This window comes from Ursus americanus, chromosome 24 (assembly GCF_024610735.1).
Source record: "Ursus americanus isolate L20-20 chromosome 24, mUrsAme1.1.p, whole genome shotgun sequence".
Taxonomy (NCBI): Eukaryota; Metazoa; Chordata; class Mammalia; order Carnivora; family Ursidae; genus Ursus; species Ursus americanus.
In genome coordinates, this window is record NC_142150.1 from 34,796,598 (window position 1) to 34,823,725 (window position 27,128).

Genomic DNA, 27,128 nt, shown 5'->3' on the forward strand with positions numbered 1-27,128 from the left:
ACAGTGAAAGCAAGAGGAGCGTGTGAGCCTCAGGAAGAAGCCTACAGCAATGCCTCTTTCCACCACCCCCACCTCCACCACCATCAGCCCAGACAGACCCACGGACGCCCATCACGTGCACACCCACGCTCACACGCTCTCTCACACACACTCACACAACGCGGAGCTATGGGGCACGTGCAGAGAAGCTGACACCCACGGGTCCCACAAACAGGCAGATGCACCCCAAATGCATGCATGCAGAGCCACACAGCCGCATAAGCCGGACCCTGCACAGAGACCCCCTCCAGAGATCTCACCCACACACAGTCCCCCCACATGTCCAGACAACTCAAATTTACAGCCTCGAGCCGCACACCCTGAAACAGGAGGGGCTTTCAGGGCCATCCCGTCCAACCACAAGTGCTCTGATGGGGAAACTGAGGCCCAGAGAGGGGAAGGGATTTGTCCAAGAGCCCCCACCCCTGAATGAAACAAAGCTCATTCATCCTGCTGCTTTCTGTGAGTGGACCCACATCCTGCGTTGTCTGCCAGCCCCACAGGTGGGCTGTGCATAACTCCTCTCTCTAATCTGTGTCTCCCCTGTTACCCAGGCCCCTCCAGGCCCAACCCATCCCTCCCTTTCCTTTCCCCCTGCCACCTCCCTGCTCAGTCTCCTCATTACCTCATGACTAGAATGGAGAAGAAAATAGCAGTACCCCGCTCCCTGGTTTTCCTACCTTCAGTCTCTCTCCCTCCCACCTGCTGCCCGTGGTGGCCAGATTCATCAGACCAAAATTTGCATTGTGTTTTTCTGTCACTCCGGAGCATACAATGCCTCCTTACTGCCTACAGGTTAAAGATGAAATGCTTAGCAGACCATCAAAGATCCCTCAGAGTCGGTTACCAACTGCCTTTCTCTCCTTTTCTCTCTTGGCCTTGCCCCAAATCTTCACTCCAGCTGGAATGATTGTATCGTGCTGGCCGTCAGTTATCATGCACTTGCAACCCACAAACCTACTTTGAACTCTCTCTAAAGTTCCTCCATCTCCCCCAAACTAGGAAGCCTTTCCCCCCTCTCCTCAGATGACAGACTCCAGACCCCTTCCCCAAGGCCGGGGCTGCACCTCTCTGACCTGATCAGTGGGGGTTCGTTGACTGTCCTTCAAAGCCGCGGTTAGGGCTCGGGCTCGGGCTCCCTCCAAGCAGATGGCTGCCCCCCATTGGCCACCTTGCGAATCACAGGCAGGCTTCAGGCATCGTAAACTGAGCCTGAGCAGCGATCCGCTCGCCTGGGGAGAGAACAGGAGAAGGACGCCAGATGACCGCTTTTATAAGCCCTTAAGCCTCTAAGGTTCTTATACTCAGAGTAGCGGGGAGGGCTCTCAGCCGTGCTTTCTGAACTGCGGGCACCTGACTTCAGACCCCTAAGCCCTAAGAGAACCCCTCTCCTCTGAGATACAAAGACTTGGGGCTTCCGGGACACCACTGAAGGGAAATTCGCCCACCAGGCTCTGAGAGGCCACAAGGCCAGGGACAGTCCAGGTGGCAGACCCAAGGTCCGGCTGGGGTCAGTTTTCCACATGAATTTTTAATGCTTCCAGCCAGACCTGTCAGATGTTCTGAAACCTGAGCATCTCCTTTCATTTCTGTACACCATGCCCTTCCCCATCCCCACGCCCCTGGGGGTAGGGCAGGGAAGACAGGCCTGGGACAGCTACCAATGGCCTCTGGAGCAATGATTTTGGGGAAATGGAAGATGAATGACCTAGTTATTCTTCCACTTACTGTGTGACCTTCAGCAAGTTACTTAACCTCTCTGAATGTCTGTTGTGTTTTTTTCATTTGTGACCTGGGGACAATAGCACCTGCTTAAATCGACTTGCTGTGGGGAGTAAGTACAATAACCCCATGGGAAGGTGACTTACATATTTGCTGTTATTATTATTTTCCCTCAAGTCCAGCTTCCCTCCCCTTCTTCCTTCCAACCCCAGGGGTGCCTCTTGCCCCTTTCTTTTGGTGGCAAGGTGGGGACTTTGGTTGGCTCTGCCATTCCCCCCTAAGATCCTTTGTCCTTTCTAGAAACTTCAGCTGAGGAGGGGGAAAGGAAGCGAGAAGCTGAGGCCAGGCTGGTGGAGTAAGACAGGAAGAAGGTCCAGCTGAGGGGAAAGGGAGGGAAGCAAACAGCAGACAGGAAGGGGAAGACCCTATTCAGAGAAGAGCTAGGGGCAGGCTCATTTCTTTCTTTTTCTCCCTTTCTCCTTCCTTTTCTCCTTCCTGGCACCTTCTCCAGCCCTGGTGCTATCACGCCAGAAGCCCGGATGGCCATTCCGAGCAGAGGTGAGGTCAGGAGCATGGAGGCAGGGTTGGCAGGGTGGAGGCGGGGCTGTGGAAGGAAGCTTGCCCCGTCTTTCCTGCCCACGACTCCCTGCCAGTGGCTTTCACAAACGAGGGTCTTTTACATCGGATTTAGGTGGGAAGTAGCTAAAATGCAGATTCCTGAGCCCCTCAACCCTGCTGAATCAGATCACTGAGGGACCCTGGAACTGCATTTTAACAAGCCAGGGTTGGTTACCAAGCACTCTAAAGGCTGAGAAACATCCCAAAGGTAGGTTGGTGGGGGGGGGGGCAGACTGGAGAAAGCAAAGGGAGAAAAGTTAGATTCACCCCCACCCCCACCGCAGGCACACTTGATGGAAGTAACAGACGACACTCCAGCGCGGAGAGGGGACACTCCAGCGCTGAGAGGGTGATACCCGGGATGGGCAATAAAAGAGGGAGGAGGCAGAGGGAGGACGCAGAGACTGATGGGTGTGGGGACACAGAAATGAGACCCGAGAAGTAAGCAGCCACTAGCGGAAACAGACACTTGCAAGGTGTCCCCCACCCTCGCGACGATTTGAGACCCTGGACTTCTGGACGCGGGATGTGGACACGCTGGTGGATTCCTGGGGCTGGGGGGGGGTGGTGTCAGAGAGGAAGCCTCGCCTGCAGGGACCCGCGGCCCTCCCCAGAGGCCAACGCCCAGAAGTCAGGACACTCACCTATCCTCCCGGGCCAGAGCCCTCCTCCCCTGCCCTCGGAACTGGGCTCGGGTCCCGCACCCGCGTGACCTTCTCCCTCCCTCCACCCCCCAGCCCCCGGTCCCAGCTCATCTGCATAAAGTTCCAATTAACACGTTTTCCCTCAGCTATTTACGATCCCTGAACTCGCTCCCAGCTCGGGAGCCTGCTTCCCGCCGCCCCCTCGCCCCTCGGGGTGCGGCCCCATTAACCCTAGCGCCCCGGGCGGCTCGCGGCGTCCCTGACCCAGCCCGCCCGGTCCGCGCAAGGGGGCGACCCAGGGCGAGGGGCGCGCCCCGGGGCGGCCGGCTGCGCAGCGGGGGCCGGCTCAGGCCAGAGGCCGGGCTCTCTGGGAGAAAGGCCGGCGCTGGCCCCCACTCTTGCAGGGAAGAGATGGGGAGGGGGGCTTCTCCTGGGAGACTCGGGGCGTCGAAATTCCTCGTTCCTCATCCTCCGGCCCCCGCACCACTCCCCCCCCCCCCCGCCACGTACCCTCTCCCCTCCCCAGCCATCTGTTCCACTCAGCAGCGCCGAGACAAACACGGCTCCAGCTCGCTTCCGCCCCTGCCCAGCCCCCTCCCCAAGCTCTCCACCCCTCCCCCGGGACGCCGAGATTTCTGGCGGCAACTCCCACCCCGTCCGAAGGCCCAGCTGGGCAGGGGCCAGCGTCCAGCCCCCCTCCCTCGGTCTGAGGATCGATGGGGGTGCAGATAACGCTTGAAAGGGTGGGGGTCGGGAAGGCGTGAGCCGTCCAAGGAGGGCAGCGCAAGCCAGGGTAAGAGTCTGGGGGTAGAGGCCCAGGAAGGATGGGCTAGCGGGGAGGTGTGTGCGTGGAGAGCTGTGTGTGTCGGGGGGGGAGGGGGCGGAAGGGTTTCCCTTTTTGTTCTCCGCCCCCTCCCTCCCACCCCCACCCCCACCCCCACCCCCACCCCAATCCCCAGACGCAGCCCTGCAGCGCCGCCTGCTGGGCACACCCAGCACCCGGCGCACCCGCCTTGCTTCCTTTGCCCGCCGGCAACCTGGCCCTGTGGGATCCGTCGCTCGTGGTCAAACTCCCCACCAGATTACTTGGAAGGTCAAGGTCCGGGACAGCGAGCACAGTGAGACACAAGCAGGCCCTCCGGGAACACCCCCCCCCCCAACTCCTTAGTGGGCGCTGTCCAATTCTGGTTTAGTTTTTTGCAAAAAAGGAACTGTGTTGAAAGCCAGGAGTCTGGGCTCAGAGCAGCCAGGAGTCTGCTATGTGACTTTGTCAAGGTTCCAGACCCCTCTGGACATGTTTTCTCATCCGTGAAATGGGTGGATCAATCTGTTTCATTAACTTCTAAAGAGAGTTTAAGACAAAGGGGCAGTTTTATCTGTAATCCTGTCTTCAGCGCTAACATTTGTGGCTTCTCCAAAGTTGTTTTTTTCCAGGGAGGGGGGTTGTGAATAGGGCCTTTGAGGTCGCTCTCAGCCCTGAGGACAGCTGAGCTGGCCTGAGAAGCCTGGGACCTCCTTTCTGCCCCTGAGCGCCCTGGTAGGCCTGTGGTCAGGACTCAAGGGTCAGAGTGCCCAGGTTCCTAGCTGAGCTTCACCACCTACCCACTGGTCTCGTGCCTTAGCCTGTCTGCGCTTTCTCCAACCTACAAAACGCTGTGAAGATACCAGCCTCTCGGGCCATGGTTAGGATGAAGTGAGATACTTGTGAAGCCCAGGCAGATCCTCAAAAAATGTCAGTGCCCTTCCCGGCCCCACCCCTCCTTCTGTGACTTACTCCAGCCTCTAAGGCTTATGTCCCAGGCACATGCAGAAGGGTAGGCCCGGGATAAGCAAGGTATATCTTCTTGGAGGGCCCCTTGTTCTCAAAGATGGTGTCTTTACCTACGTAATTTTAAAGCCTCACTTCAATGTTAAAAATAAGTATAAATATAGTATAAAGTGAAGCTCCAAATTTGCATGAAGTTTTAAGATAAAACAGGAGACTATAAAAAAGTGTAAATTTCAACAAACCTCCATCATCCCTCAGCGTTATTTCTAAAGCATCCTGCCCTGATCCCTTGTACAGAGAAAGGCAACTTCCTGGATGTACCTCAAACCATGGGAAGTGGGGGGGGGGGGGGTAGGAGCAGAGGACAGGATGAGGACTCCCTCCAGACACTGAGGGCAGGGCATGCTTAAGAACCGGGAAATGAGCCAGAAAGCCAGAGGTGGACAGGCTGGCACTTCAGCTGTCCTACTTAATGCCCAGCCCAGCCTGGGTGAGGGAGAGATGGGGGTGTGGGAAAACACCCCCCCACCTCCAACAAAGATACAGGCACACACCAGCTAGTCTCTCACTTCCCTTTTTATTTTTTCTCTAAGACCTGCAAAAAGCAGTACCAGGGAGGGAACCCGCCCTCCGGCCCCTGGAAGGGGCTTACCCCCCAAAACCCCATCCAAGACACAGCGAGCACCTCAGGCCCCTTTCCCCTGAGGGGAAGGTTGTTTCATACATACACGCCCACACACACATGCACACATGTACACACGCACGCTCTGGGCATTGCATAGCTGGAACCCTAGGGGTAGCCTGTTCGCCTGTTTGTTGATCCCACAAGCCCCCCGGAGGCACCAGGAGGCAGGCCCCTAGGATGAAGGCCCAGGGAAAGGGCAGCCCCACATCCTGGTCTCCGCCAGTCTGAGAAGGAAGAAGGCCCAATCCTTCTAGCACAGGGGCTGTCTTCAGTCAATGGAGCATTGCTTTGGGGAAATTTTTTTTTAGGTGGTTTTTTTTTCCTTTTAGCAAGTCCCTACAAAAATAGAACTTCTCTTGGTATTTATAAATCCACGGCCCAGCTCTGTGCGTATGTTACAGGTAAAAAGCCACACGGGGCATTCCCTTTGGTTGCTGAGGCCTGGGCTGCCTGTCACCCAGGTCCCTTGGCTTCAAGAGGTCTACGCGGTCACCTCAGAGCTGCCGAGCACCTTCTTTGGGCCCTCCCAGTAGGTGGCGTACTCCCTCTGGAGCCGGGCACGGTAGTAGAAGAGGTAGGAAGGTAGCAGGAAGCCCAGGAGTGAGAAGAGCAGGAGACCCAGATTCACCTGGAGGGCAAGGAGAGAGAGAGACAAGAGTCAAGTAGGTACCCGTTTTCCCTCATCACCCTCAAGGACCCTCCTAAGCTTCCAACAGAGAGGAGGAGACAGCCATTTTTGCTCCAGGTCCTGGGCCAGAATGATACACACAGCTAGCGCTGACTGTATTCAGTCACCGTTTCACCAATATCTAACGTTGGACAACCTCGTAAAGTATCAGAGCGCGGTCTGAACCCTGGCTAACGCCAGTGCCCACACAAGCTGGCGCCCTCCGGGGAGATACTGGGGAGTCTGGGCTGGTGCCCAAACCAGGGCACCTTCTGAGATGGGACCTTCTGGCCTGGGGACGTTGACGACCAGATCACATTGAGGCTGGTGAGAAGAGGTTCGCAGGCGGTTAAAGGAGCCAAGGCATGGAGCCTGACGACGGAAGGCCCAGGACAGTCGCCCTCTCACGGGCATGGCCTCAGTGCACAGCCTTCCCTGCATGACTCCCTGTGCGACTCGGGCACATGGCCTTGACTCCAAGTGCCTGTCAGGGCTGTCACGGCAAAGATGACGTGAGCAGAGTACACGGGGAGCTCAGCACCTCGTGCACACGCCATAAACCGTGACTGTCCTTTCTTCATCGCTCCGCTGGGAGAACAGTTATGGGACAGGTGGCCCCACGGGGCAGAGAGAGGACCAGCTCTGGGGAGGCAAGCGTGTGGGAGGTGGAAGGAAAAGCTGCCTAACCATACCAGAGGCCGCTGCCCTGTCCTGAGGGTGCTGAGCTGAGAGGGTTCAGAGGAACCCTTTGCAGAGGTGACGAGAGAGAGAGGATCCGCGCCCTGGGTGACACCGGCCTGCATCAGAACTGGGCCACTTCCCCAGGCACCTCGCACTTCTTTCAGAGCCCAGGGCAAGAGGCGCCGAGTCAGCAGGCTGGGGAATCTGCATTTTCCACACTCTGTGAGGGGCTGTGATGGGCAGCCAGCTTGGGAGACCCCCGACTAGAGACCTTCCGTCTGAGATACGAGTCAGGGATTCTGTCACATACAAGCCCCCCTCCCAGCCCCCACCTCCTCAGAAGCACCCTGGAAAGGGGGCTCCTCCCCCATGCCACCCCCAGTTCTCACCCAGAAGGGCTCTCCTTTCAAGGGTCCCACCATGGCCATGAAAAGTGGCTGCTGGAGCAGGGCGAACACAGCACTGATGAGGGACTGCAGGCCCGTCAGCGTCCCGAAGTGGTTGGAGGGGAACCTGTCAATGAGACGGGGGGGGGGGCAGTCAGGAGGCAGGTGTGGCCCTCTCCCACCCAGCACCCCCCCCGCCGACCCCCAGGCGCCGCTCTCTGTGAGGCAGGCGGGGTGGACTGGAAGAGCCTTAGTGACGTCAGGGCCACTAAGCTGGCTTCTGACACCTACTATCTCTGTGACAATAGCAAGTAATCCAACCTCTCCTCGACCTACTTCCTCCACTAATAACCCAGATAGCGCTGACCTCACTGGGCTGCTCATTTACTCTTTTGACAAGTATTCACCGCGCGGCCATGTGAAGGTGCAGGGACGTTCAACATTGAATGGAACAGAGAGTCCCGCCCTCGTAGAGGGGGCTTTCTGGTGGGGCAGGTGGCAGTTGGACAAGGAGCAGGATAAATGCCTAGAGCGTAGGCTGGTGATAAGAGCTAAGGAGAGAAATAGGGCAGAGAAAGCTGGTGTCAAGGGGTTGCCACCAGATGGCCAGCAGAGGCCTCACTGACATGAGGACAACTGAGTCAGGACCTGGGGAAGGTGAGATAGCTGTGAGTCTTGCAGATATCTGGACGGAGAATGTTCCAGGAAGAGGGGACAGCAAGTGCCAACGCCCTGAGTAGGGAACACACTGGGGGTTTCTGAGGCATGACGTGGAGGGAGCGAGGGGGGAAGGGAAGGAAGAGAGCAGAGGGGTTCCTGGGGGCTGGACCTTGGAAGGCCTGTTCAGTCATAACAAAGCCTCTGGCTTTTTCTGAGTGTGGCAGGAAGCCACGGAGTGACAGGAAAAGAATTATGTCCCAACAAGTGTCTCCAGCCGCCCCTGTGTTAAAAATAGGCCAAGGGAGGCGAGGGCAGGTGCCGGGGAGCCCGTGGGGAGCTGCTGCACTCAGCCGGGGCGGGGGGTGGCGGTGGGGACCCGGAGAGGGTTGCATTTGGGGTCTGTGGACGGGGAGCTGGCAGGACTGCTGGGGACTGGACATGGAGTGTGAGGAAGGTGAAGGAGATGGGGCTGTCCTCTGCTGACACCGGACAGGCGTCCTGCACCGCGCCTGCCCCTGAGGAAGCACCTGATAACGGTGACGACTCTGTCACCACGCACACCAGAGTCACTCAGCAGTGCTGGCAGTGGAAACCAGAGGGCGAGGGGAACGGGAACTGGGGGCTGCCCCAGATGGAGCAGGAGAGTTATAAGGCGGGCAAGTCCGGAGATTTCTACAGGGCTGATGGGAGAGAGGAGAGCGGACAGAGGACCAAAGTATCATCAAACCGAGAATTTCGGCTTCTTCTCAGGCAGGACCTCCTGGCGCTAGAGCCAGCCAGCGGTGGGCCAGGCTGCCTTTGATAGAGGTGGGGGGGTGGGGGCCCACCGCCAGAGGGGCTCTGAGAGGGCGGCCCCCCAGACAGCCTCCTAGCCTCCCACCGACTGTGAGATGTCAGTCAGCACTCCAGGGAGGCTGGGGCATGAAGGGGTGTCCCGGCCCTTATGACTCTGCTCTGAGATTCTCTGGTTATGGGGGGAAAGCTCTGGAAGGCAGCTCAGCACGGGCCGACTCACACTGCAGCGTAGAGGCTGCCACAGGCTGAGTGGTAGAAACCTCGAACCATGGTGTGCAGGACGAAGGTCACAAACTGAAACCAAAAAGAGAGAGAGGGAAGAGGTGAAGAGCAGGTGTGGAGGCGGGAGGAAGGATGGGTAACTGAGCCCCTGACAACCCCGGGAAACAGACCCAGAGCATGAGAGCCATGCTTCCTGGAAGGCAGGCGCTGGCTGAACTGTCCCCTCGGAGGGGTCCTGGGGGGCGGGGGAGGATGGAAGTCGGTACCTGGAGGTGTAGGCTGCTGATGAGGCAGGTGATGCCAAACCCCACCAGCAGGAAGTTGGTCAGGGTGAAGGCGTTGATGGCATTGGTGAGCTTCTGAATCTTGCGGTAGCGAGGTCTGGCAGACTTGGTGGCCACACCATCCCTGAGGAGGACGGGATGTCACTGGCTGCTGCCTCCCCCTCCCCAGCAGCGCCCTGGTTCCCGGGCTGGCCTCGCCTCTCCTGCTGTGCCTTTGACATGGGGGCGGCATTTCTCCAGCCCTGTGTTTCTCGAAGTGTGGCTCCCCCACCTAGGACCCCCGTATCACCTGGGGCCTTTGTTTAAAATGCAGATTCCGGGTTCCCACCCCCCACAATCTCAGGGGTGGGGCCCAGGGATCTGCATTTTGACAAATAGCCCAGGTATGTCTCACGCACACTGAAGTCTGAGACTCAAGGATGGGAAGGAAGGTGGAGAACCGGGAGCTCTCACATCATCTCCCTTTGGAAGCCCCTACAAAAGCGTCCCTGCCCACCAGCGTGGACACAAGGAGATGCTACTCTGGGGGACAGCAGCTTGGCCCCTGACTGTCCAACAAGCCCCACTCTGGCACCATTAAGGGCTCTGAGGGCTGCCCCAGGGGAGAGGTCAGTAGGCTGGGATGAGGACAGGCTGCCCGTCTATCCTAGACAGATGGCCCTGGCTTCAGGAGGCTGGGTGCCAGGGCTGGGCCACCAATGCTGGGGAGGGAAGCCCCTGGATTGTTTCTTAGACACCTTCCCTCCTATCCTCTCAGGACAAACATAAAAAGAACACATGCAATCAGAAAGCCCCAGTTCAAGACCCAACAGTGGTCTCCAGCCAACAAGATGGGCCTCAATGAGACCACATCTGGCTAGCCACACCCTGCGTCATCCCCTCCCACACTGGACCGGTGACTCTGTGTGACCGACAGGACACAACGGAAGCGATGCTATGTCACTTGTGTGATTTCTCTGTGAAGGACACCAAGGTGTCTGTCTTGGTCTCCCTCCCTTAGGCCCCTGGCTCTGGGGGAAGCCAGCTGCCCTGTGGTGAGCAGCCCTATGGAGAGACCCGGGTGGGGAGGAGCCAAATCTTCTGCCAACAGCCATGTGAGTGAGCTCAGTAATGGATTCCCCCACCCTGGTCAACACCCCAGATATCTGTAGCCTTCGACGACAGCTGGACTGCAGACCCTGCTATGGTCTGAATGGCTGTGTCCCCCCGAAATTCGTATGCTGAAATCCTAATGCCAAACGTGATGATATTAGGAGGTGGGGCTCTGTGGGGTGACTAGGTCATGAGGGCAGAGCCCTCATCATGGGATTAGTGCCCTTATGAAGGAGGCCCCACAGAGTCCCTATTCCTTAGGCCACGTGAGGACACAGGGAGAAGTCTGCCACCCAGAAGAGGGCCCTCAACCACTGGCTCCCTGATCTGAGACTTCAGCTTCTAGAACTGTGAGAACTAAATTTCTATTGTTTTTCAGCTACCCAGTACGTGGTGTTTTGTTATACCAGCCCAAGCAGACTCAGACAGACGCTGAGCCAGAACCACCCAGCTAAGTCATTCCCAGATCCCTGACTCAGAAACTACATGAGACAATAAACCTTAGCTGTTTAAAGATGCCGAGCTTTGGGGTAATCTGTGATACAGCAGTCGATATCCGATACACCGACTCTCTCTCTTTCTAGCCACAAGAAGGCTGTAGGGTGTACCCTTTATAACATGGGTTCTAGAATCTGCTACTAAAAGCTGTGTGATAGGGGCGCCTGGGTGGTTCAGTCGGTTAAACGGCCAACGCTTGGTTTCAGCTCAGGTCACCATCTTTGGGTCCTGGGATTGAGCCCCATGTTAGGCTCCCTGCTTGAGTCTTTTTGAGATTCTCTTTCTCTGTCTCCCTCTCTGCTTGGGCCCTCGCTCTCTCTCAAATAAATAAATAAAAATAAAGATTTTATTTATTTATTTGAGAGAGAGCACCCGTGAGCACAAGTGGGGGGAGGGGCAGAGGGAGAGAGAAAAGCAGACTCCCTGCTCAGCAGGGAGCCCCCGGGCTTGACCCCAGGACCCTGAGATCACAACCTAAGCCGAAAACAAGAGTCAGATGCTTAACCAACAGGGCCACCCAGGTGCCCCAATAAATAAAAATCTTTAAAAAAATGAAATGAAATGAAATGAGTAAAATAAAATAAAATAAAATAAAATAAAATAAAATAAAATAAAATAAAATCTGTGTGATCTTGGGTAAGTTGCTTCACCTTTCTGTGTCTCAGCATCCTCATCTGTGAAATGAGGACACCATACCTACCTCAGACAGCTGTCGCATGACTCAACAGGACAATGCAAGGTGCCTCATGCACAGTCAACACCTGAGGTGAGCTACACTTATTATCAAGCAAGCCGTGCACCCCCCGCCCTCAGTTTCCTCATCTGTAAAATGGGGAGAGGCTCCTGCTCTCCCAGCGCTCTGGGGACAATGAAATGAGATGCTGGATATGAAAGCGCAGAGAAAGTGACCATCCCTGTGCCGGTCACCTGGCGTCTCCGAGGGCGGTGCCCTCACTGGGGGCGTCCACACAGTCCTTGATCCGCCAGTCCATGATGTAGCCGATGAGGGGGCAGGTGAGAAGGCACAACAGCTGCATGGCCCCGAAGATGGAGGAGTAGAACCCAACTGGGCAGGACGGGGGGAGAAGAGGAGTCAGGGGCTGGCATGAGGGATGCCGGCAGCCCGGTGGGCACTGTTACCCACTTCCGGTGTAGAAGAGCGGGTGCCAGCATAGCCTCCCCCTGACCCCAGATTCTTCCATGCCCCGAACGTCCAGAGCTCTGAGGGTGGGCAGCGGTGGGGCGCGTGTGGGCCAGGGCCCCGATTTTCATCCCCCTACCTGTCTCTGCCGCCTTTTTTCTCAGGATGTCCGTCTCTGATGGGGGGTGGGGAGAGAAGCCAGAGTGAGAGGAGCTCAGCAGGGGGACCCTCCTGTGCCCCCAGCCCCAGCGGGCTCGGCAGCACCTCACCGTGCTCCTGGCCCCCAGTCACGAGGTACTCCAGCATCTTGTTCATGGCCGCCATGTAGAAGATGACCCGCAACTGGGTCATGCCCATGGTGAGGAGGCTCCACAGGAAAACGGGGGAGCAGAGGCTCTGGCGGAAGGGGACGGACTCTGGGGAGACAGCAGAGGGCGCCCCTGAGCCTCCCGATCTTGCGTTTCCCTCTGGGTGTCCCAGCGGATGTGGTTCCAGAGGGGCTCTGACACTCACTGCGTGACGCTGGAGGGACTGGTTTCTTCAAAAAGGACTGTTCAGACTCACCGGCCTCCAGGTTCTTGCCCAGGTTTATAATGATTGCAACAGAACATTTTCAGGTGAGCTCTGGATGCCCACGCTGGTGTAGTAACGGGAACTCTAGCTACTACTTAGTAAGCGCTTACGACGTGCTGCACACTCGACACATATCGTCCCATTTACTCAAGGAGTAAATGTACCTGCCATTGGTACATTCTACGGCTGAGGAAACTGAGGCCCAGAGCTCAATGACTTGCACAAGCTCTCGGGGCTGGAAGCGGCAGGTTGCCCGCCTCATCCTGCCGCGAGGGGCCAGCAGCGGGGGTAACACCCTCACACCGGCACACCCTTGTGCCCCTGCCAGAGCTTCCACGTCCGTGAACCATTTAATCCTCACGATTCACTTCCCTGTTCAGCCGGTGTTATTCCTGCGAGTTTAGGAGATAAGGCAAGCCAGAGCAGGGCTACAGGATCTCCCCATGGCCTGCAGTGGGGGAGCCAGACTCAAACCCCCATCTCTTGACTCCAAGGCGGGTGCACCTTCCCCTCATCTGGGAACTGACCCCTCGGGAAGCGGCCCAGGCAGGTGGCTGCTGCTCCTCTTCCAGCCAGCAGGGGGAGCCAGCCAGCCGGGCGCTGGCGGGTCTAGCCTGGCAGTGGGCGGACCGAGCAGTACTTGAAGCCGTCTGCTCAGAGGGCTGCAGAGCCCTGATGAAACCAACCGCCCCACAGGCCTGGAGAGTCTGCCTCCTTCTGGAAGCTCCTCCCTCCCTCCTTCGCCGAGGAATCCAGCCTACTAGCCCTGAGTCTGCACTTGGAGAATTCTCTGAGCTCTGCTTTCCCCCCATTCTGTAAAAGGGGAGCAGGCCCCACCTACGCCATGGGGTGTGGAGAGAACACAAGGGGGAGAGAAGGAGCGTTTTGGATGAGGGCTCACTGAGCATGAGGACCCACCCTCTCTGTCCCCCAAGGCCGCCCCTTGACCAGACACTCACTCTCAGGACGGCTTTCTGAGGCACCACGCACATCCTGGGATGAGATGAAGACGTCGGCCCCCTCCTCCAGGCTGGGGGCCTTCTGGCTCAGCCGCTGGCCCACGATGGTCACGTGGGTGTAGAAGCGGTCACCTGTCACCTTGTGATCGAGGGCCAACCCGCTGAGCTTGATCTTCTTCCTGCCGGCGGCCGGGCCAGGGCATGTGGGAACCAACGATGCAGGGCCCACCCTCAACAGCTGGCCTCGCAGGGTCTGGCCCAGTCGGGCCCAGGGGTGCCGGGGCCCCCTTGACCTAGCACTGATGGACATGCCCCCTGCATCCATCACTGAGAGCCCCGGCCAGGGGCCAGCTTAGCACCCGGTAATGAAGGCTGGGTGCGTCGTGAGGCAACTTGGGCTGTTGCCATAGAGGCAGCATTAAGAATTCAGACTCCGGAGTCCGAGAGCCTGGTTCCAAGCTTTCCCTCGCCCCTCTTCAGTGGTGCGACCTTAAGAAAGTCACTTTATTCCCTGAGCCTGTTATTAATGGAGTTAATAACAGAAGCCATCATAGGACTGTCGAGAATGGTCTGAGAGCCATGGTAGTAGACACTAGATAAACATCAGCTTTTGACTGGCACCCCGTGCGCATCCTTCTGGAGCGTCACCCCGTCCACGCTGAACTGCTGGGGGCTGGGGAAAAGGTGGCATTTAGCTTGCCCCATAAAGGCTGCGGTATTTGAGTCTTCGTATTTCCCTCCTGGGACCCTACAGCACGAGGCACTCTTGCTGGGGTCCCTCCTTCTCTGATCCCACCCTCCAAACTCAGAAAGGATATTAACAGTGCCAGTCACCCTGTTCTGACCGCCTGTTATGGGCCATGTCTATTCAAACACTTGCGGGTGGGGAGGATCAAGCCCATTGTACAGATGAGAAAGCATAGGCCATCTGCAAACGCAGGTCTCTCTGACGCCAAAGCTGATTCTGTGCCTTGCACTACCACTGCCGCCATTGCCCCCCACCCCACCCCCGGCCTGCCCATCTCTCCCTCCACAGCCCTCCACAGCCCTCCACAGCCACTCACGTGTAGTTGACTTCCTCAGGAGCAGGAAAGGCTTCGCCGGGCCAGTTGAGGGCACAGTTCAGAAAGATGAGACAGGCCAGGCCCGACCAGGTGAACATGATGACCATGAAGGACACGCCAGCGTCGTAGATCAGCTGTGGAAGGACAGGGAAGGCCCATGGGGGTGGCCGCCTGGCCCCACCTCTTCCTGCCCAAGGCAGAGCCCAGGCCCCCGTGGCCCGAGACAAGGTTTCTTCTGCCCCATTCCTTGCGCCTAATTTACAGATGGGGAAGCTGAGGCCGGAAGTGAAGAGTCAGACCCAGAAGACCCACCATCCTTTTCCTTTTTCACCCCAGCCCCCTAACGAGGTGTGAAACAGTTCCCACAGGGAGCTGAAGTTGCTGGCCACAAGCACAAAAGGTCTTTGAAATCTCAATCACTATCTAAAAAAGTCTCACAGATCTGCCTACGAGTCCGCGTGCATGTTGGCTTTCACACGAAAATGCCATTTCATTTTATGTACAAAAGAGAAAAATCAATGTTCTAGGTTTCCCAGGCCTGTGTTTATCTTGCCCCTTCCTGGCACGTTCCCTGAGGGAAAGACAAACCCAAGGAGAGAAGCCTTATCTCTCCTTTCACAGGTGTTCCCAGGTACGACAACCGTGTGTGCGTGTGCGTGCGTGCGCGCGAGCGCATGTGCAAGGGCTCTGCCCAAGGCCTCCCCACCTCAGGACAAGTGGTTCTGAATTGATTGGGATTCTGTGCCAATAGGGAAGCCAGGTACATAGAGATGGTGTCCCTCCTCTTGTCCTCCCTGCCTGGGATGACTGACATTTGCCGTCGTTCCGCCCCGCCCCCCGCCCCGCCCCCGCTGGGGTCTGGCTCAGAGCTCCAGTGCTCCCTGGGAACATTTCTGCCCCTCCTCAGCCTGGGGCCTGGAGGCTCTTTCCTCCGTGGGGACAGGACAGAGCCTCAAAGAGAAGGGGGAACCTGCCACCCTCCATGCCTGGTGCTACCGGAACGCTGATGGGCACCCCCACCATGGTGCTCTCAAACTCCTTCCGGGATGCCGGGCAAGTGCCTTCTAAACCAACAAACGTGACTTCTCCAGGCGGAACCTGAAGGGCGAGCGATGGCCCAGGTGAAATCGCGCCTTGATGTCTTTGATATCAGAGGAAGAAATGAGGCCCCCAGCTAGAACTCAGGCCTTCCGGTTCTGCTTCCACCAGGCAGACCTGTCCAGGCTCCAGCCCGGTGCAGACTACGTTCAGGACCCTGGACCCAAAGCAACCAGTCTCTCCAGGGCAGGAGAAGGAGAGTGGCCGGAAAGGCTGCTTGAGGCCAGAGAGGTCAAGGGCAATTGAATGCATTCGTGAAGGGGTTGGACTTGATTCTGTCAGTGAAGCAGGGCAGGTGTGTGAGCCAGGCTGCCAACTAAGATCATTCTAGAAGTCCTGTGAATGACACACTAGAGAGGGGGAAGGTCAGAGGCAGGGACACCATCTAGGAAGGCTTGAGCGTGCCCAGGAGAGAGGACGGAGGCCTGGCCTGGGACAGAGGAAAGGAGGCAAAACAGGGAGGTCAGACCTGCGGGTCAGAGGCAATGGCCAGGTTCTTCCCAGGACGCTTCAGTGCTTTGCCCCATCGTGGTGGGGACTGACCTCGGACCGGCAACAACAGGATCCTCAGACACGCCAGCCACTACTCACCCAGCCCCACCCAGTTTCTGCATTGAGGCAAAAAGAAAACCCAAGTGACCTCACTGCCCCCCACCCCAAATAGTCCCCATACCTTGATTCCAGGGAACGTGATGGCAGAAGAAGCGTAGGAGCCAATCATGAGAGCCATGAACGTGGACCGCAGGTTCCCAAACATGTTGGGCAGCTGAGGGAGGAAAGCAGCACCGGTGAGCCGGGGGACCCGGACGGCTACCCAGGGCGCCCCTTGCCCAGCCCCATGCGGTAAAGCCCGGATGCATCCAGCCGCGCAGCCCTCCAAGTGAGCTCCAGGAACACTAGCTCCGGGAGATGCAACAGAAAAGTATGAAGACAAAATCACAGTCGGAAACTAGCCAACACCCTCCTAGAGACACCCAATGCACTTTAACATCTGAAAGGTTCCGAGACATGCCCTCAAAGAAAAAAACTGGTCAGTTTTGCTTAACTGTCTGGGTTTCCCAAGTTAGTTGTTTATGGCTCCCTTCTATTGGGTGACGCCTCTTAATCAGCCATGCAATGGGTGTTTAAGAAAAACTGATCTAGTGCAACCCATTTGACAGATAAGAAAACCAAGGCCCAGAGAGGGAGATAAATGAACTCCAGTTCACAGAGCTCGTTGATGACTTTCTCCCCTGTTCTGGGGATCGTTGCTCTCTTCCAGGCCCCGAGGCTGTGACCGTGGCTGGCTCTGGACTTAACTCTCCTGGTGACACCAAAGGCCCCAGTCTGCTGAGCCAGGACAAGTCATGGGAGGTGCCAGGGAGGTAGGGGTGGAACTAAAGGAGGGGCAGCGGCAGGCCAGGTGTCCAAGAGAGGTGGCTCTGACATGCAGAGCAGGCCCAGAATTCCCACCAGTAGAGAACTGATCAAACGTTCTGCCCACTGGCCCGAGCCAAGCCCTCTGGCGAGGAGAAAGCAAAGTCATGCTGCCCTTTGCGTACACCCCGCTCTGGCCCCACCATTCTCCCCAGGTCCACAGATCCCATGGCTGGGAAGGGCCTTAGATGCCATACCAAACTTCAACCCTCTCTACAGAGGGGATAACCCATGCCAAGAAGGGAACCTCGAATACCTTGGGGAAGGAAGATAGTAAACACGGAGAACGCAGTCCTCCACCAACTTCCAAGCGGCTATGAAAAGGGGTTGAGACCAGGCTGATCCTCACTGGGGCACAGGCTTCCCTGACACCCAGTTATCTGCAAGGCACGCCGCCAAGGACGCGGGGGGGGGGGGGGGGGGGGGAGTGCCAGGGCCGGAGAGCGCCCCCCGCCCCAGGGTCCCCGGGCGTTGTCTCCGCCCATCAAGGCGCGCCCGGGGGCACGGCGGGAGGCCGACCTGGCTAACCCGGGCTGCGGGGCTGGGCAGCACTGGCTGTCCCGGCTCGGGTCTGTCCTGGCGGGCTTGGGCAGAGGCCCGGGGCGGGGGCGGGGGCGGGGGCGGGGCGGGGCGGGCGCCGGGCCCTGCCATTGGCTGGAGATTACTGGCGGCGGGGCAGGGGGAGGAGCGGCGGGCGGCGGGGCGGTGGGCAGAGCCGCCTGGGCGGGCCGGGGCAGGGTCCGAGGTTGGGTGCCGCGCAGCGCGGGGCTGGGCACGGGAGGGAAGGGATCGAGGGCCTGAGCCAAGCCGCACAGCGTGGAGAAGGGGCTGCGCAGGGGGGCGGGGAGGCAGGGATCCGCTTCCTTGGAGAGTTGTGAAATGTCCCAGGCTGGAATTAAAGGCGGCTGCTGGGTGAGGTGAAATTCAGCCAAAAACACCCAGTTTGGCGGTCAGGACGGGTCAGGAATAAACAGCCTGAGTCTGGTCCAGCCAGGAACCCCTCCCCCACCACACACTCAGAGGCCTTTAACCCTTACATTCACTACCATCCATAAACATACACACTTCAGAGCAACACACATGTAAGAGGTCGAGTCACGCGAAAAAGCTGTCTCTGTAGGTCCGGCCCGGTCCAGCGCCGCGACTTCACACGGTTTCATCTAACACACTCCCAAATACTCTGGCGGACACGCGCCCTTCCCCAACGAGAGCATCACACAATACACAACGTGGCAAACACACACACCAGCTGCTCCTCCCCTGTCACTATCTATCACGACACGCAGTTTTATTTTCTTTCCAGCACTTATGACTACTGACATAATTTATGAGTTTACTTGTTTGGGGGCGGGGGGGGGGGTTGCCTGTTCCCTCAGTCCCCCCAAACAGAAGCTCCAGGAAGGTGAGGAAGTTGGCAGTCTGTTTGTGCTGTGGCCGCGGTGCCTAGAACGGAGGCCGGCAGACATGACGTGCTCCGGACACACGCAGCCCAACATCCACACTCACACTCTGTCGCGCCCCCACATGCACAGCCTCACACCCACCCTTAGCTGCAGCCTACACACTTCCAGACACGCACATGCCCCCCCACCCCCTCTCCCCCTCACTCACCTCTACCCCCACCCCACTCCTGGGTGCCCTGTTGCCAAGTGGGGCCTGTCACACTCACCGTGAGTGAAGAGAACGTTAGGCAGATGCCACCAAAGCCATTCAGGGACAGCGCCAGGAATATCAACGGAGACAGAACTGGGAAGGGGAGAGGGATGGGTGAGGGCATCTGGGGAGCCGTGGGAGGCCAAGGAAGGGGCTGGGGGCAGAAGATCCACCTGCACCCCACCCATTTTCTTGTGGGTGCACGAGAGGCCAAACAGCTCACCTCTGGTGTCCCGAGAGGCCAGGGCCATGAGGGCGCAGGACGCAGCGAAGCTGGCGCTGTGGAGACCCAGGGAAGGCGGGAGAGTTGCCTGTGAGCGCTCCGAGCCTCCCCTCCCCCTGCAGCAGCAGCCCCTGCCTTCTGGCCCCCCACCGCCCAGTCAGCCTCACCTGCCCACCAGCCTCGTGGGCCGGGGCCCGAAGCGGTCCATGAGGATCCCCAGCGGCAGGGTGGTGGCGCTGAGCACAAAGGAGCCGATGGTGAAGCCCAGGTTGAGCATCTCTTCCTGGCCGTCACAGCTCAGCCACTTGCGCTGCTCGTCCTGTGTGACGTTGGTGGTGTTCTCAGCTGAGGGGACAAGGGCAGGCTCAGCACGGCGGCAGGAGCCGCCAGGCGCGGGACAGAAGGGCTGGGGGTCGGGGCTCCTGAGTTCAAATCCCATGCTTGTGACTTCCTGCCAGCCTGGCGACTTTGCGGGGGGCCCAAAGTCCTATCTACTCTGCCGAGGACTCGTCCTCCAGGTAAAGTGCCAACTTGGAGTCATGACCAGTCAATGGTGGGGGAAGGAGGGCGATTCTCTTCACTCAGTGCTCACTGAGTCACGAGGTGGGGCTACTCCCTGCCCCCTGTTTGTTGCCTAGGCATCACGGCCAAGGCCGCACTCGGGGTGCACCTGCAGGGCAGACCAACCAGGGTCTGAATTCCCACCACCGTCCCTACGCGCTGGGCAACCTTGAACAAGTCACTGCCTCCCTCTGAGCCACAGGCCCCTAGCCTGTGAAAGGGAGCAGAGGAGACCTCACCCACGGGTTCCTCAGGAGAGTCAGCTGGGGAAGGTGCGCTCGGCACAGGGCTTGGCCCAGAGAAGGTTCTCCGGAAGCAGCTGACACGGGTGGGTGGTGGCCCTCCAGGGGGTCACGATGTGGCCAGCCTCTTCTCTGGGTGCTGGGGATCCCACAGTGAATAAAAACGGAAGCTCTCGTCTCGTGGGGCTTATATTAGATACCAAACAAGTAAACAAACGAACATTGATTTAAAGAGTGACAGGTGCTGTTGGGGCACCTGGCTGATTCAGTCAGCAACTCCCAGCCGCGCCGTTTCTTACAGGCAGGCTTCCATTCAGACTCAAGACAGTCTCCAAGGCCAGCACTCTTCCATCCCCCACAGGACCCCTCGGTCCTGAACGCAGCTTCCCGAGCCTGTGCTGGCCCTGGCGAGGAGAGGTGTTCCTCCGTCCGGGGAGCATGCCAGCCCCGTGGAGGGCTAATGATCAAGGTCGCTTAGTGCATCAGTATGTCTGGTTTATCAATCAGCCTCTTGTGAGCCTGGCTGGTGTGAGCTAGCTCCTGGGGCCTGATCACTCTGAGAGTTGCCTAAAGCCAGACTTCTTGGATAAAGCCAGCCCAAGCTGCAAAGACTCCTTCGAACTCTATCCATGCCAATTACAACAGAAGAGGCCGTCGAAATCCAATGGCCCCACTTGTATAGACAAGTAAAGTGAGGCATGGGGTGGGACAGGGAAAATGTATTGAGTTAGTGGCAGAGCTGAAGCCTTAGGAAAAAACGTGTTTCCCAAACTGTGGCATGCATAGCGTGTGGGGCGCTCAAGATGGGCTGGGGTACAAGGGGTGGATTTTGATGTTTCATAGTTATTAGTCATTTCAATATGCATCAGAAACACACATACATACACGCATACACGTGCGTGTATTGGAAAAATGTATGCATGTATATGTATGTACATTAGAAACATGCATACGCTTTCCAATATACTCACATATGTATGTGTGTCTATGTGTGTGTTTCTGATACATATAGATACATATATGTGTAGGTATTAAGCACATATATGTGTGTCGTGTGTGTGTATATGTGTGGGTAAGGACAATCAAACCCAAGATTCCAAGGATATTACACTTCAAATTTAGGCTAGTTTTTCTAAACGGATTGGTTTAAAAGGAAGCATTAAGTAAATAGTACCTGTGACACAGAAAAGGTAAAATCATGAGGGTGAACTACAAGCGACCAGGTCTGTGAAGCACTGGCATGGTTAAACACTCCCCCTCTAGCACCAGGCAGAGCACGTTCAAATCCTGGCTTCACTGGCTGTGCTGTGGAAACTCTGAGACTCTGTTAGCCCATCTGGGAAGCGGGGATAGCGGTGGGGCACAAGCCCCTTAGAGGCTGGCTGGCTTGAGGATTGCCACACGCAAACACTCACAGAATGATCCCATTTACTTAGTCTCCCAGGTCGGCGGGCCCCTCCTCACACCCTGATGCTTCACTTCCCTGCAGTCGACGGTCACATTCTCCGAAACACCTGTAGGATCGGGCTCTAGCTGCTCGTCTCATCTACAGCAGGACCGCCCCCAGTGAACCCAAAGCTAAAGGAGGCTGGAGATGTCTACACTTTTCCCATGAGGACCAGGAGACAGATCGTAGAGTCAGATCTGGGGTTGAATCCTCATTCCGCTCCTTACTAGCTGTGTGACCTCAAGCAAGTTACTTAGCCGCTCTGAGCTTCAGGTTTCTCCTCCACAAAATGTGTTAATAATAATATCTAGATCACAGATCTGCTGTGAGGACTGAAGACCTAACTAGCAAACAGCAAAGGCCTGATGAACTTTAGGTGTTGTTTTATTGTCTTGGCACTTTAGCTGGATACACAATATGTGTTAAATTGAATTGCCCCTGCCTGAATTCTGAGTAACAGAGCTCTCTTCAACTGTGACACCCCTAGAGGTGGTTCGACCACCCACCCCAGGACACACCTCCAGGGATCCCCCCAAAGACGGGGACCCCAAGGCCGACACTAGTGAACACCTCGATCATGAACTCCACATTTGTTAACCGGCATCGTTTGGTCCTCACATCATTGCTCTGCGGGAAGAAGGATGAAGGGCATCTACTCTGTTTTGCAGACTTAGAAGCGGAGATCCAGAGAGGACGGGTGACTTGCCTAAAGTCACACAGCAAATGGCAGCAAAACTGGTCCAGCACGTAATAACGCCTCCCCCCCTTGGTCCACATGCTTGCTCTCATCTCATTTTCACAGCAGTCCCCCGGGGTAGGGATGATCGGTCCCATTTTACATACAGGGTAACTGAGATATTCAGAAACTGAAGTAAACACCTGAAATAAGCCAAGCGACACACAGAGTTGGAAGCCATGCTGCCTGGCTCTTTCCACACAGTGTGGGGACACACATTCCCAGTCTGATCCTGTGTTCTTGTGAATGTGGCTTCAGGAAGCAGAAAACAGGGGCACCTGGGTGGCTCAGTCAGTAGGGCGTCTGCTTTTCTGCTCAGGTCCCAATCGCGGGGTCCTGGGCTCAGGGCTCCCTGCTCAGCTGGAGAGTCTGCTTCTCCCTCTCCCTCTGCTCCTCCCCCCACTTGTGCTCTCTCGCTCTCATGCTCTCTCCTCTCTCTCTCAAAGAAATGAAATAAATTTTTTTTTAATGTTTAAAAGAAAGCAGAAAATAAGTGCTTTTGATAGGGCTGCATGACTGAGGCAGAAGAGGGTACAGCACCCCCAATCAGCCTGATGGCTCAAGGATTTAGGCTGAGTCACTTGAAGGAAGGAGAGCTGGGGGAAGAGAGATGTGCTGTGCCTTGCTTTTCACGAGTGGACAAAGACGGTGTGAGAAAGAAGGAGGGTTCGCTCTGGTCACCTCTAGTGAGCCCAGACAACTGGGCTCAGACACACTCACTTCTGAACAGCTCAACACACCAGCTGAACACCTCACACCACATACAGAACTTACCCCACGTGGACCCAAGATCTGTAACTATAAAAACTCTTAGAAGAAAACACAGGCATAAATCTTTACCGACCACAGGTTGGGCAAGGATTTCTTAAACGTGACACCAGAACACAAACGGCAAAGAAAAGGATAGATTAGACTTCATCAATGTTAAAAAAACTTCTGTGCTCCCAAGGACACCACAAAGAATGTGAGAAGACCATCACGGGGCAGGGGGGGTGGGGGGGTGGGCAAAATTTTGCAAATCAAAGATCTCTCAAGGGACTTGTATCTAGAATATAAAGAACTCTCACAACTCAATGATAAAAAAGCAAATAACCCAACTTAAAAGTGGCCAAAGGAACTGAACAGACATTTCTCCAAAGAAGATATACCAAGGGCCAAGAAACACACGACAGGATGCTCACCATCGTTAGCCATTGGGGAACTGCAAATCAAAACCATAAGAAGGTAATATTTGTATCCACTGGAATGGCTACAATAAAAAAAAGACAAGCAATCCTCAGCGTGGGCAAGGATGTGGAGACCCTGGAAACCTTTACGCCGCTGGTGGGAATGGAAAATGGCGCAACCACTGCGAGAAACAGTCTAGCGGTTTCTCAAAATGTTCAGCGTAGAGTTACTATCTGACCTAGCAATTCTACTCCTCGGTAAATACCTAAGAGGAAGGAAAGCCTATGTCCGCACAAAAATTTGTACCGAAGCGTTTACAGGAGTATTCATAATGGCCAAAAAGTGGAAACAAATGCCTATCAGCTCATGAATGGATAAATACGTGGTCGATCCATACAGTGGAGTACTATTCAGCAATGGGAAGAAACCAAGTCCTGACACCGGCTACAACACGGGTCAACCCTGAAAACATCAGGCTAAGTGAAAAAAGGCCAGTCACAAAAGACCAGATTATAAGATGCCATTTATGTGAAATATTCAGAACAGCTCCTATCATTGATGCGTAAAATCAGGATACTACAGAGTGCTAGACAAGGGAGGGCTCCTCAAAGCCTCCCATCATTGGGAAGGCCAAATTCTTCAACGGAAGAGCTGAAGAGATTAAAGGGGAGCGGTGGCTGTGTCCTGGTAGCTTGAAGCCCCAGGGAGTGGGGTGTTCGGGGGGAGGTTTACTAAATGGTAACAAGTGCTTTAAAAAAAAAAATGTTTCTGTCCTAGGTAAACTGAGGCACCGCTAATAGGTATAGGATTACTTTCCGGGGTAAAGAAAATGTCCTAAAATTGATTATGGTGATGGTTGCATAGCTTATTAAACTGTACACTTCAGGGGCGCCTGGGTGGCTCAGTCGGTTAAGCAGCTGCCTTCGGCCTAGGTCATGATTCCAGGGTCTGGGGATCAAGCCCCGAGTTGGGCTCCCTGCTCAGCAGAGAGTCTGCTTCTCCCCCTCCCTCTGCTCCTCCCCTCTGCTCCTGCTCTCTCATTCTCGCTCTCTCAAGTAAATACATAAATAAAATCTTTAAAAAATTTGTAGGCGCGCCTGGGTGGCACAGTGGTTAAGCTTCTGCCTTCAGCTCAGGGCGTGATCCTGGAGTTGTGGGATCGAGCCCCACATCAGGCTCCTCCGCTATGAGCCTGCTTCTTCCTCTCCCACTCCCCCTGCTTGTGTTCCCTCTCTTGCTGGCTGTCTCTATCTCTGTCAAATAAATAAATAAAATCTTTTTAAAAAATAAATAAATAAATAAATAATTTAAAAAAATAAAAAATCTGTATACTTTAAATGGGTGAATTGTAAGATATACGACTTAGATCTTAATAAAGCTTTCACACGTGTTTTTTAAAAGCACAGGTAGAGGGATGGGCAGCAAAAGGGAAGCAGGAGTTTGGGGGTGATGGAAATATCCTAAATATTGATTGTGGTGGGTGACGGTTCCTGAGGCACACATTTGTCAAGTCTCACCAAATGTGTGATGGAGATTAATCTTCGATAAAGTTGATTACAAAAAACCCCCAAAGAAACAGGTAGAGTAGGGCAGGAAGGAGCTACAGGATGGGCAGTGGCAAGCATCAAAAACGTGAGGTGACAAAGAGCAGGACCTCTACAGTCTTCAGGGTAAACAACTCAGAGGGGACCTGGACTCCTCCCCTCCTCTCAGAAGCCTTAGAATTCCTACTTCCTCATTAGGGGCCCCTCACAGGAAGCCAAAGGAATTGAAATGGAAAACACACTCCCTCCACAATGCCTGGCTTATTAACCTTGTGCAGATGGGTGATTTGAACACCTGGGGCCTCAAAGTCCTAGAAAAGGACGGGCACAGACCTGTTAAGTTCAAGCGCACTTTGTAGGGGTTCCTTTGTCTTGGTTAGCCTTACAGAAGCCCTGGTTAAAAAAAAAAAAATCCCTCACCCAGCTAGGTGCAGCAGCTCTCCTTCTAGGGGTTTCCATCTTGCTCTAGCTAGACCTGAGGCTGCCAAAGACTTAGGACTCCGCCGGTCAGTCCTGGGGTCTCAATAGCCAGCAGGATACCTGGCATTCGGTGAAGACTGGATTAGATAAACGAGGTAGAGCAGGCAGAACGCCACCCATCCTCCAGATGAAGGGTGAAGAGGTCAAGAAGTGGGGCTGTCCAACTCCCGCCAGTGTTCCGTCTTAAGCAGCCCTGCTTTCTGTCCCCTGGGCCACCTGTTCTTTTCTAACTTCCACCTTGCCCTTCTGCTGCCCCTCCCCCAGCCGGACTTGCCCCTCCTCGGGCATACCTGAGCACAAGATGGAATAGAAGCCCTCCTCCTTGAGCATGATCAGCAGGGAGCCCCAGCCCAGGAGCACAGCTGAGAAGAAGAGGTTCTCCAGCACCGCCGTGCAGGCCATCCACCAGCGCCTCCGGTACGCCTGCTGCAGCGTGGGGGCCATGCTGGCCGCGAGCCTGCACAGGAACACAGCGCTGAGCGAGGGGACTCCCCCTCAGTGGCCCCCGGGAAGGGTCTCGCATCCTGATGGCTCCCGAGTCCCCTCGAGCCAGCCCGGGAAGACCCCAGGGCCCCGGGCTTCCCGGCGGGTGCCTCCAACCTGGCTCTGGGCGCACTGGCAGTGCCAGGGGTTCACGCGGCGCCGGGCTCCCGCCAGGCCACTATTGGAAACAAGGAAGGTCCTGTGCGAGTGCAACCTATTCCTGGCGCGCGGCCGGGCTCTTCCCCCCCGGGCCAGAACGCGCGGAGCCCGGCTGCCCGCGCCCAAACCCGCACTTCCCCAAGTCCGCAAAGGTCAGCAAGGGGCAGAGCGCGCTCTGAAGGCACCGCTGGCCAGTATCCGGCCGCCCGCTCCAGGAAGGACCCCCAGAAGCAAGCAGGAGGAAAGGGAAGTCTGGGGCTCGCCTAAGACCCCCCCCCCCTTCCTGCTGCCGGGGTAAGACCACTCCTCTGCTCTGGGGCCGGGCCCCCGCCAGCCCTCCGCCCTCCCCCTTTCCGCACCGGGCGACCCGTGTCCCTGCAGTCTCTCGGTCCTGGCCAACAGCTGCCACGTGGATGGGGACCTAGGGCGGGTCGGGACGCCCCTCACTCGCTCGGCGGGGCGCGGGCCACCACGCGGCGCGCATCCGCGCCAGCCCGCGCTCTCGGGCCGGGCAAGGGGGCTAGCGCTCCGGCAGGAAGTCCCGAGGCCGCTGACTTTATAAGGGCAGTCGTGGCGGATGGGCCAGCGGGCCGGCGGCGGGCGGGTGTGTTTACCAGAGGGAGGCGAGGAGCCCGAGCTCCCCCCGCCGCGGCCGCCGCCACCACCGTGGGAGGAGACGGGACGCGGGCGGCGCGGGGGCGGGGAGCGGCAGGGGGGAGACGGATACCGCCGAGAGGAGAGGGACGGGGAAGGGCAAGAGGGGGAAGGGCAAGAGGGAGGGGCGGAGGACACCAGCTGCGGCTCCCCGGGCCTCAGTGCCCTCATCTGTGAAATGGGGCTCTGGGTTCCCGCGCGCCCGCGGGTCCGTTCAAACTCCGACAAGATTGTTGCTCCAAACTGAGGAAGTGCAGCCGAGCGGGCCGAGAGGAAGAGGGGAGTCCGAGGGGCCCGGAGGGAAGGGGAGGGAGGGGCACGCCTGGAGAGACGCGACAGTGCGCCGCGGGGCCCACGGGCTCGGGCAGCGGGTTTTTCTTGGGGACCCCGCGAGTGTCGGTGGGAGCCGGTCCGGGGGGCTCTCAGCGGACCCGCAGCTGGGGACCCCCTACCCACACCCGCTGCTCACCTCTGGTCTGGGGGCAAACGCACCTCCCGCAGCCGCGGACGCGACGCCTTGGGGAGCGCAGCGCCTTCGGGGCGCGTCCACACTCGGCGTCCGCTGTCCCGCCGGCCCAGCTGCGAACCGCACCGGCGCTCGGACTTCTCTGCGCGCCGGGGCCGGGCCGCCTCGGAGACTCAGCGCCGCAGTCTGGTGTTCTTGCCTCCTCTGTCCCCTCGGATGAAGTCGGGGGGCTGGGAACCCGCCGGGCACCCGGGATCCTTGAGGTGGGGCATAGACCAAGTGGATCCACTGAGTTAAGCGT

At 57.0% G+C, this 27,128-nt stretch overlaps 1 protein-coding gene across 5 annotated transcripts; it reads right to left on the reverse strand.

Annotated features, from left to right (window-relative positions):
• Positions 1 to 5,349: 5,349 nt before the first annotated feature.
• Positions 5,350 to 27,084, reverse strand: SLC43A1 (solute carrier family 43 member 1). Of its 5 annotated transcripts, XM_045786693.2 has the most exons (16): positions 26,067 to 26,784; positions 25,666 to 25,726; positions 25,356 to 25,522; positions 19,056 to 19,233; positions 18,889 to 18,944; positions 18,682 to 18,758; positions 16,270 to 16,362; positions 14,499 to 14,632; positions 13,435 to 13,613; positions 12,172 to 12,318; positions 12,042 to 12,077; positions 11,689 to 11,827; positions 9,154 to 9,295; positions 8,886 to 8,959; positions 7,214 to 7,337; positions 5,350 to 6,104 (listed from the first exon to the last, which is right to left on the reverse strand). In XM_045786693.2, exons 3-16 carry the CDS (start codon positions 25,507 to 25,509, stop codon positions 5,958 to 5,960), a joined length of 1,680 nt encoding a protein of 559 aa, XP_045642649.1. In that variant the 5' UTR covers positions 25,510 to 25,522; positions 25,666 to 25,726; positions 26,067 to 26,784; the 3' UTR covers positions 5,350 to 5,957. The 5 variants fall into 5 exon arrangements, with proteins under 5 accessions (XP_045642649.1, XP_045642650.1, XP_045642652.1 ...); XM_045786694.2 differs by lacking the exons at positions 25,666 to 25,726; positions 26,067 to 26,784 and adding an exon at positions 26,854 to 27,084; XM_045786696.2 differs by lacking the exons at positions 25,666 to 25,726; positions 26,067 to 26,784 and adding an exon at positions 26,831 to 26,992.
• Positions 27,085 to 27,128: the final 44 nt, after the last annotated feature.

Coding starts and splice junctions, on each gene's coding strand:
- SLC43A1 (XM_045786694.2), bottom strand. CDS start 25,509: ATGGCCCCCACGCTGCAGCAGGCGTACCGGAGGCGCTGGTGGATGGCC. Junction 18,945..19,055: donor CCCACGAGGCTGGTGGGCAG/GTGAGGCTGACT, acceptor GGGTCTCCACAG/CGCCAGCTTCGCTGCGTCCT. Junction 8,960..9,153: donor TCAGCAGCCTACACCTCCAG/GTACCGACTTCC, acceptor TTTTGGTTTCAG/TTTGTGACCTTCGTCCTGCA.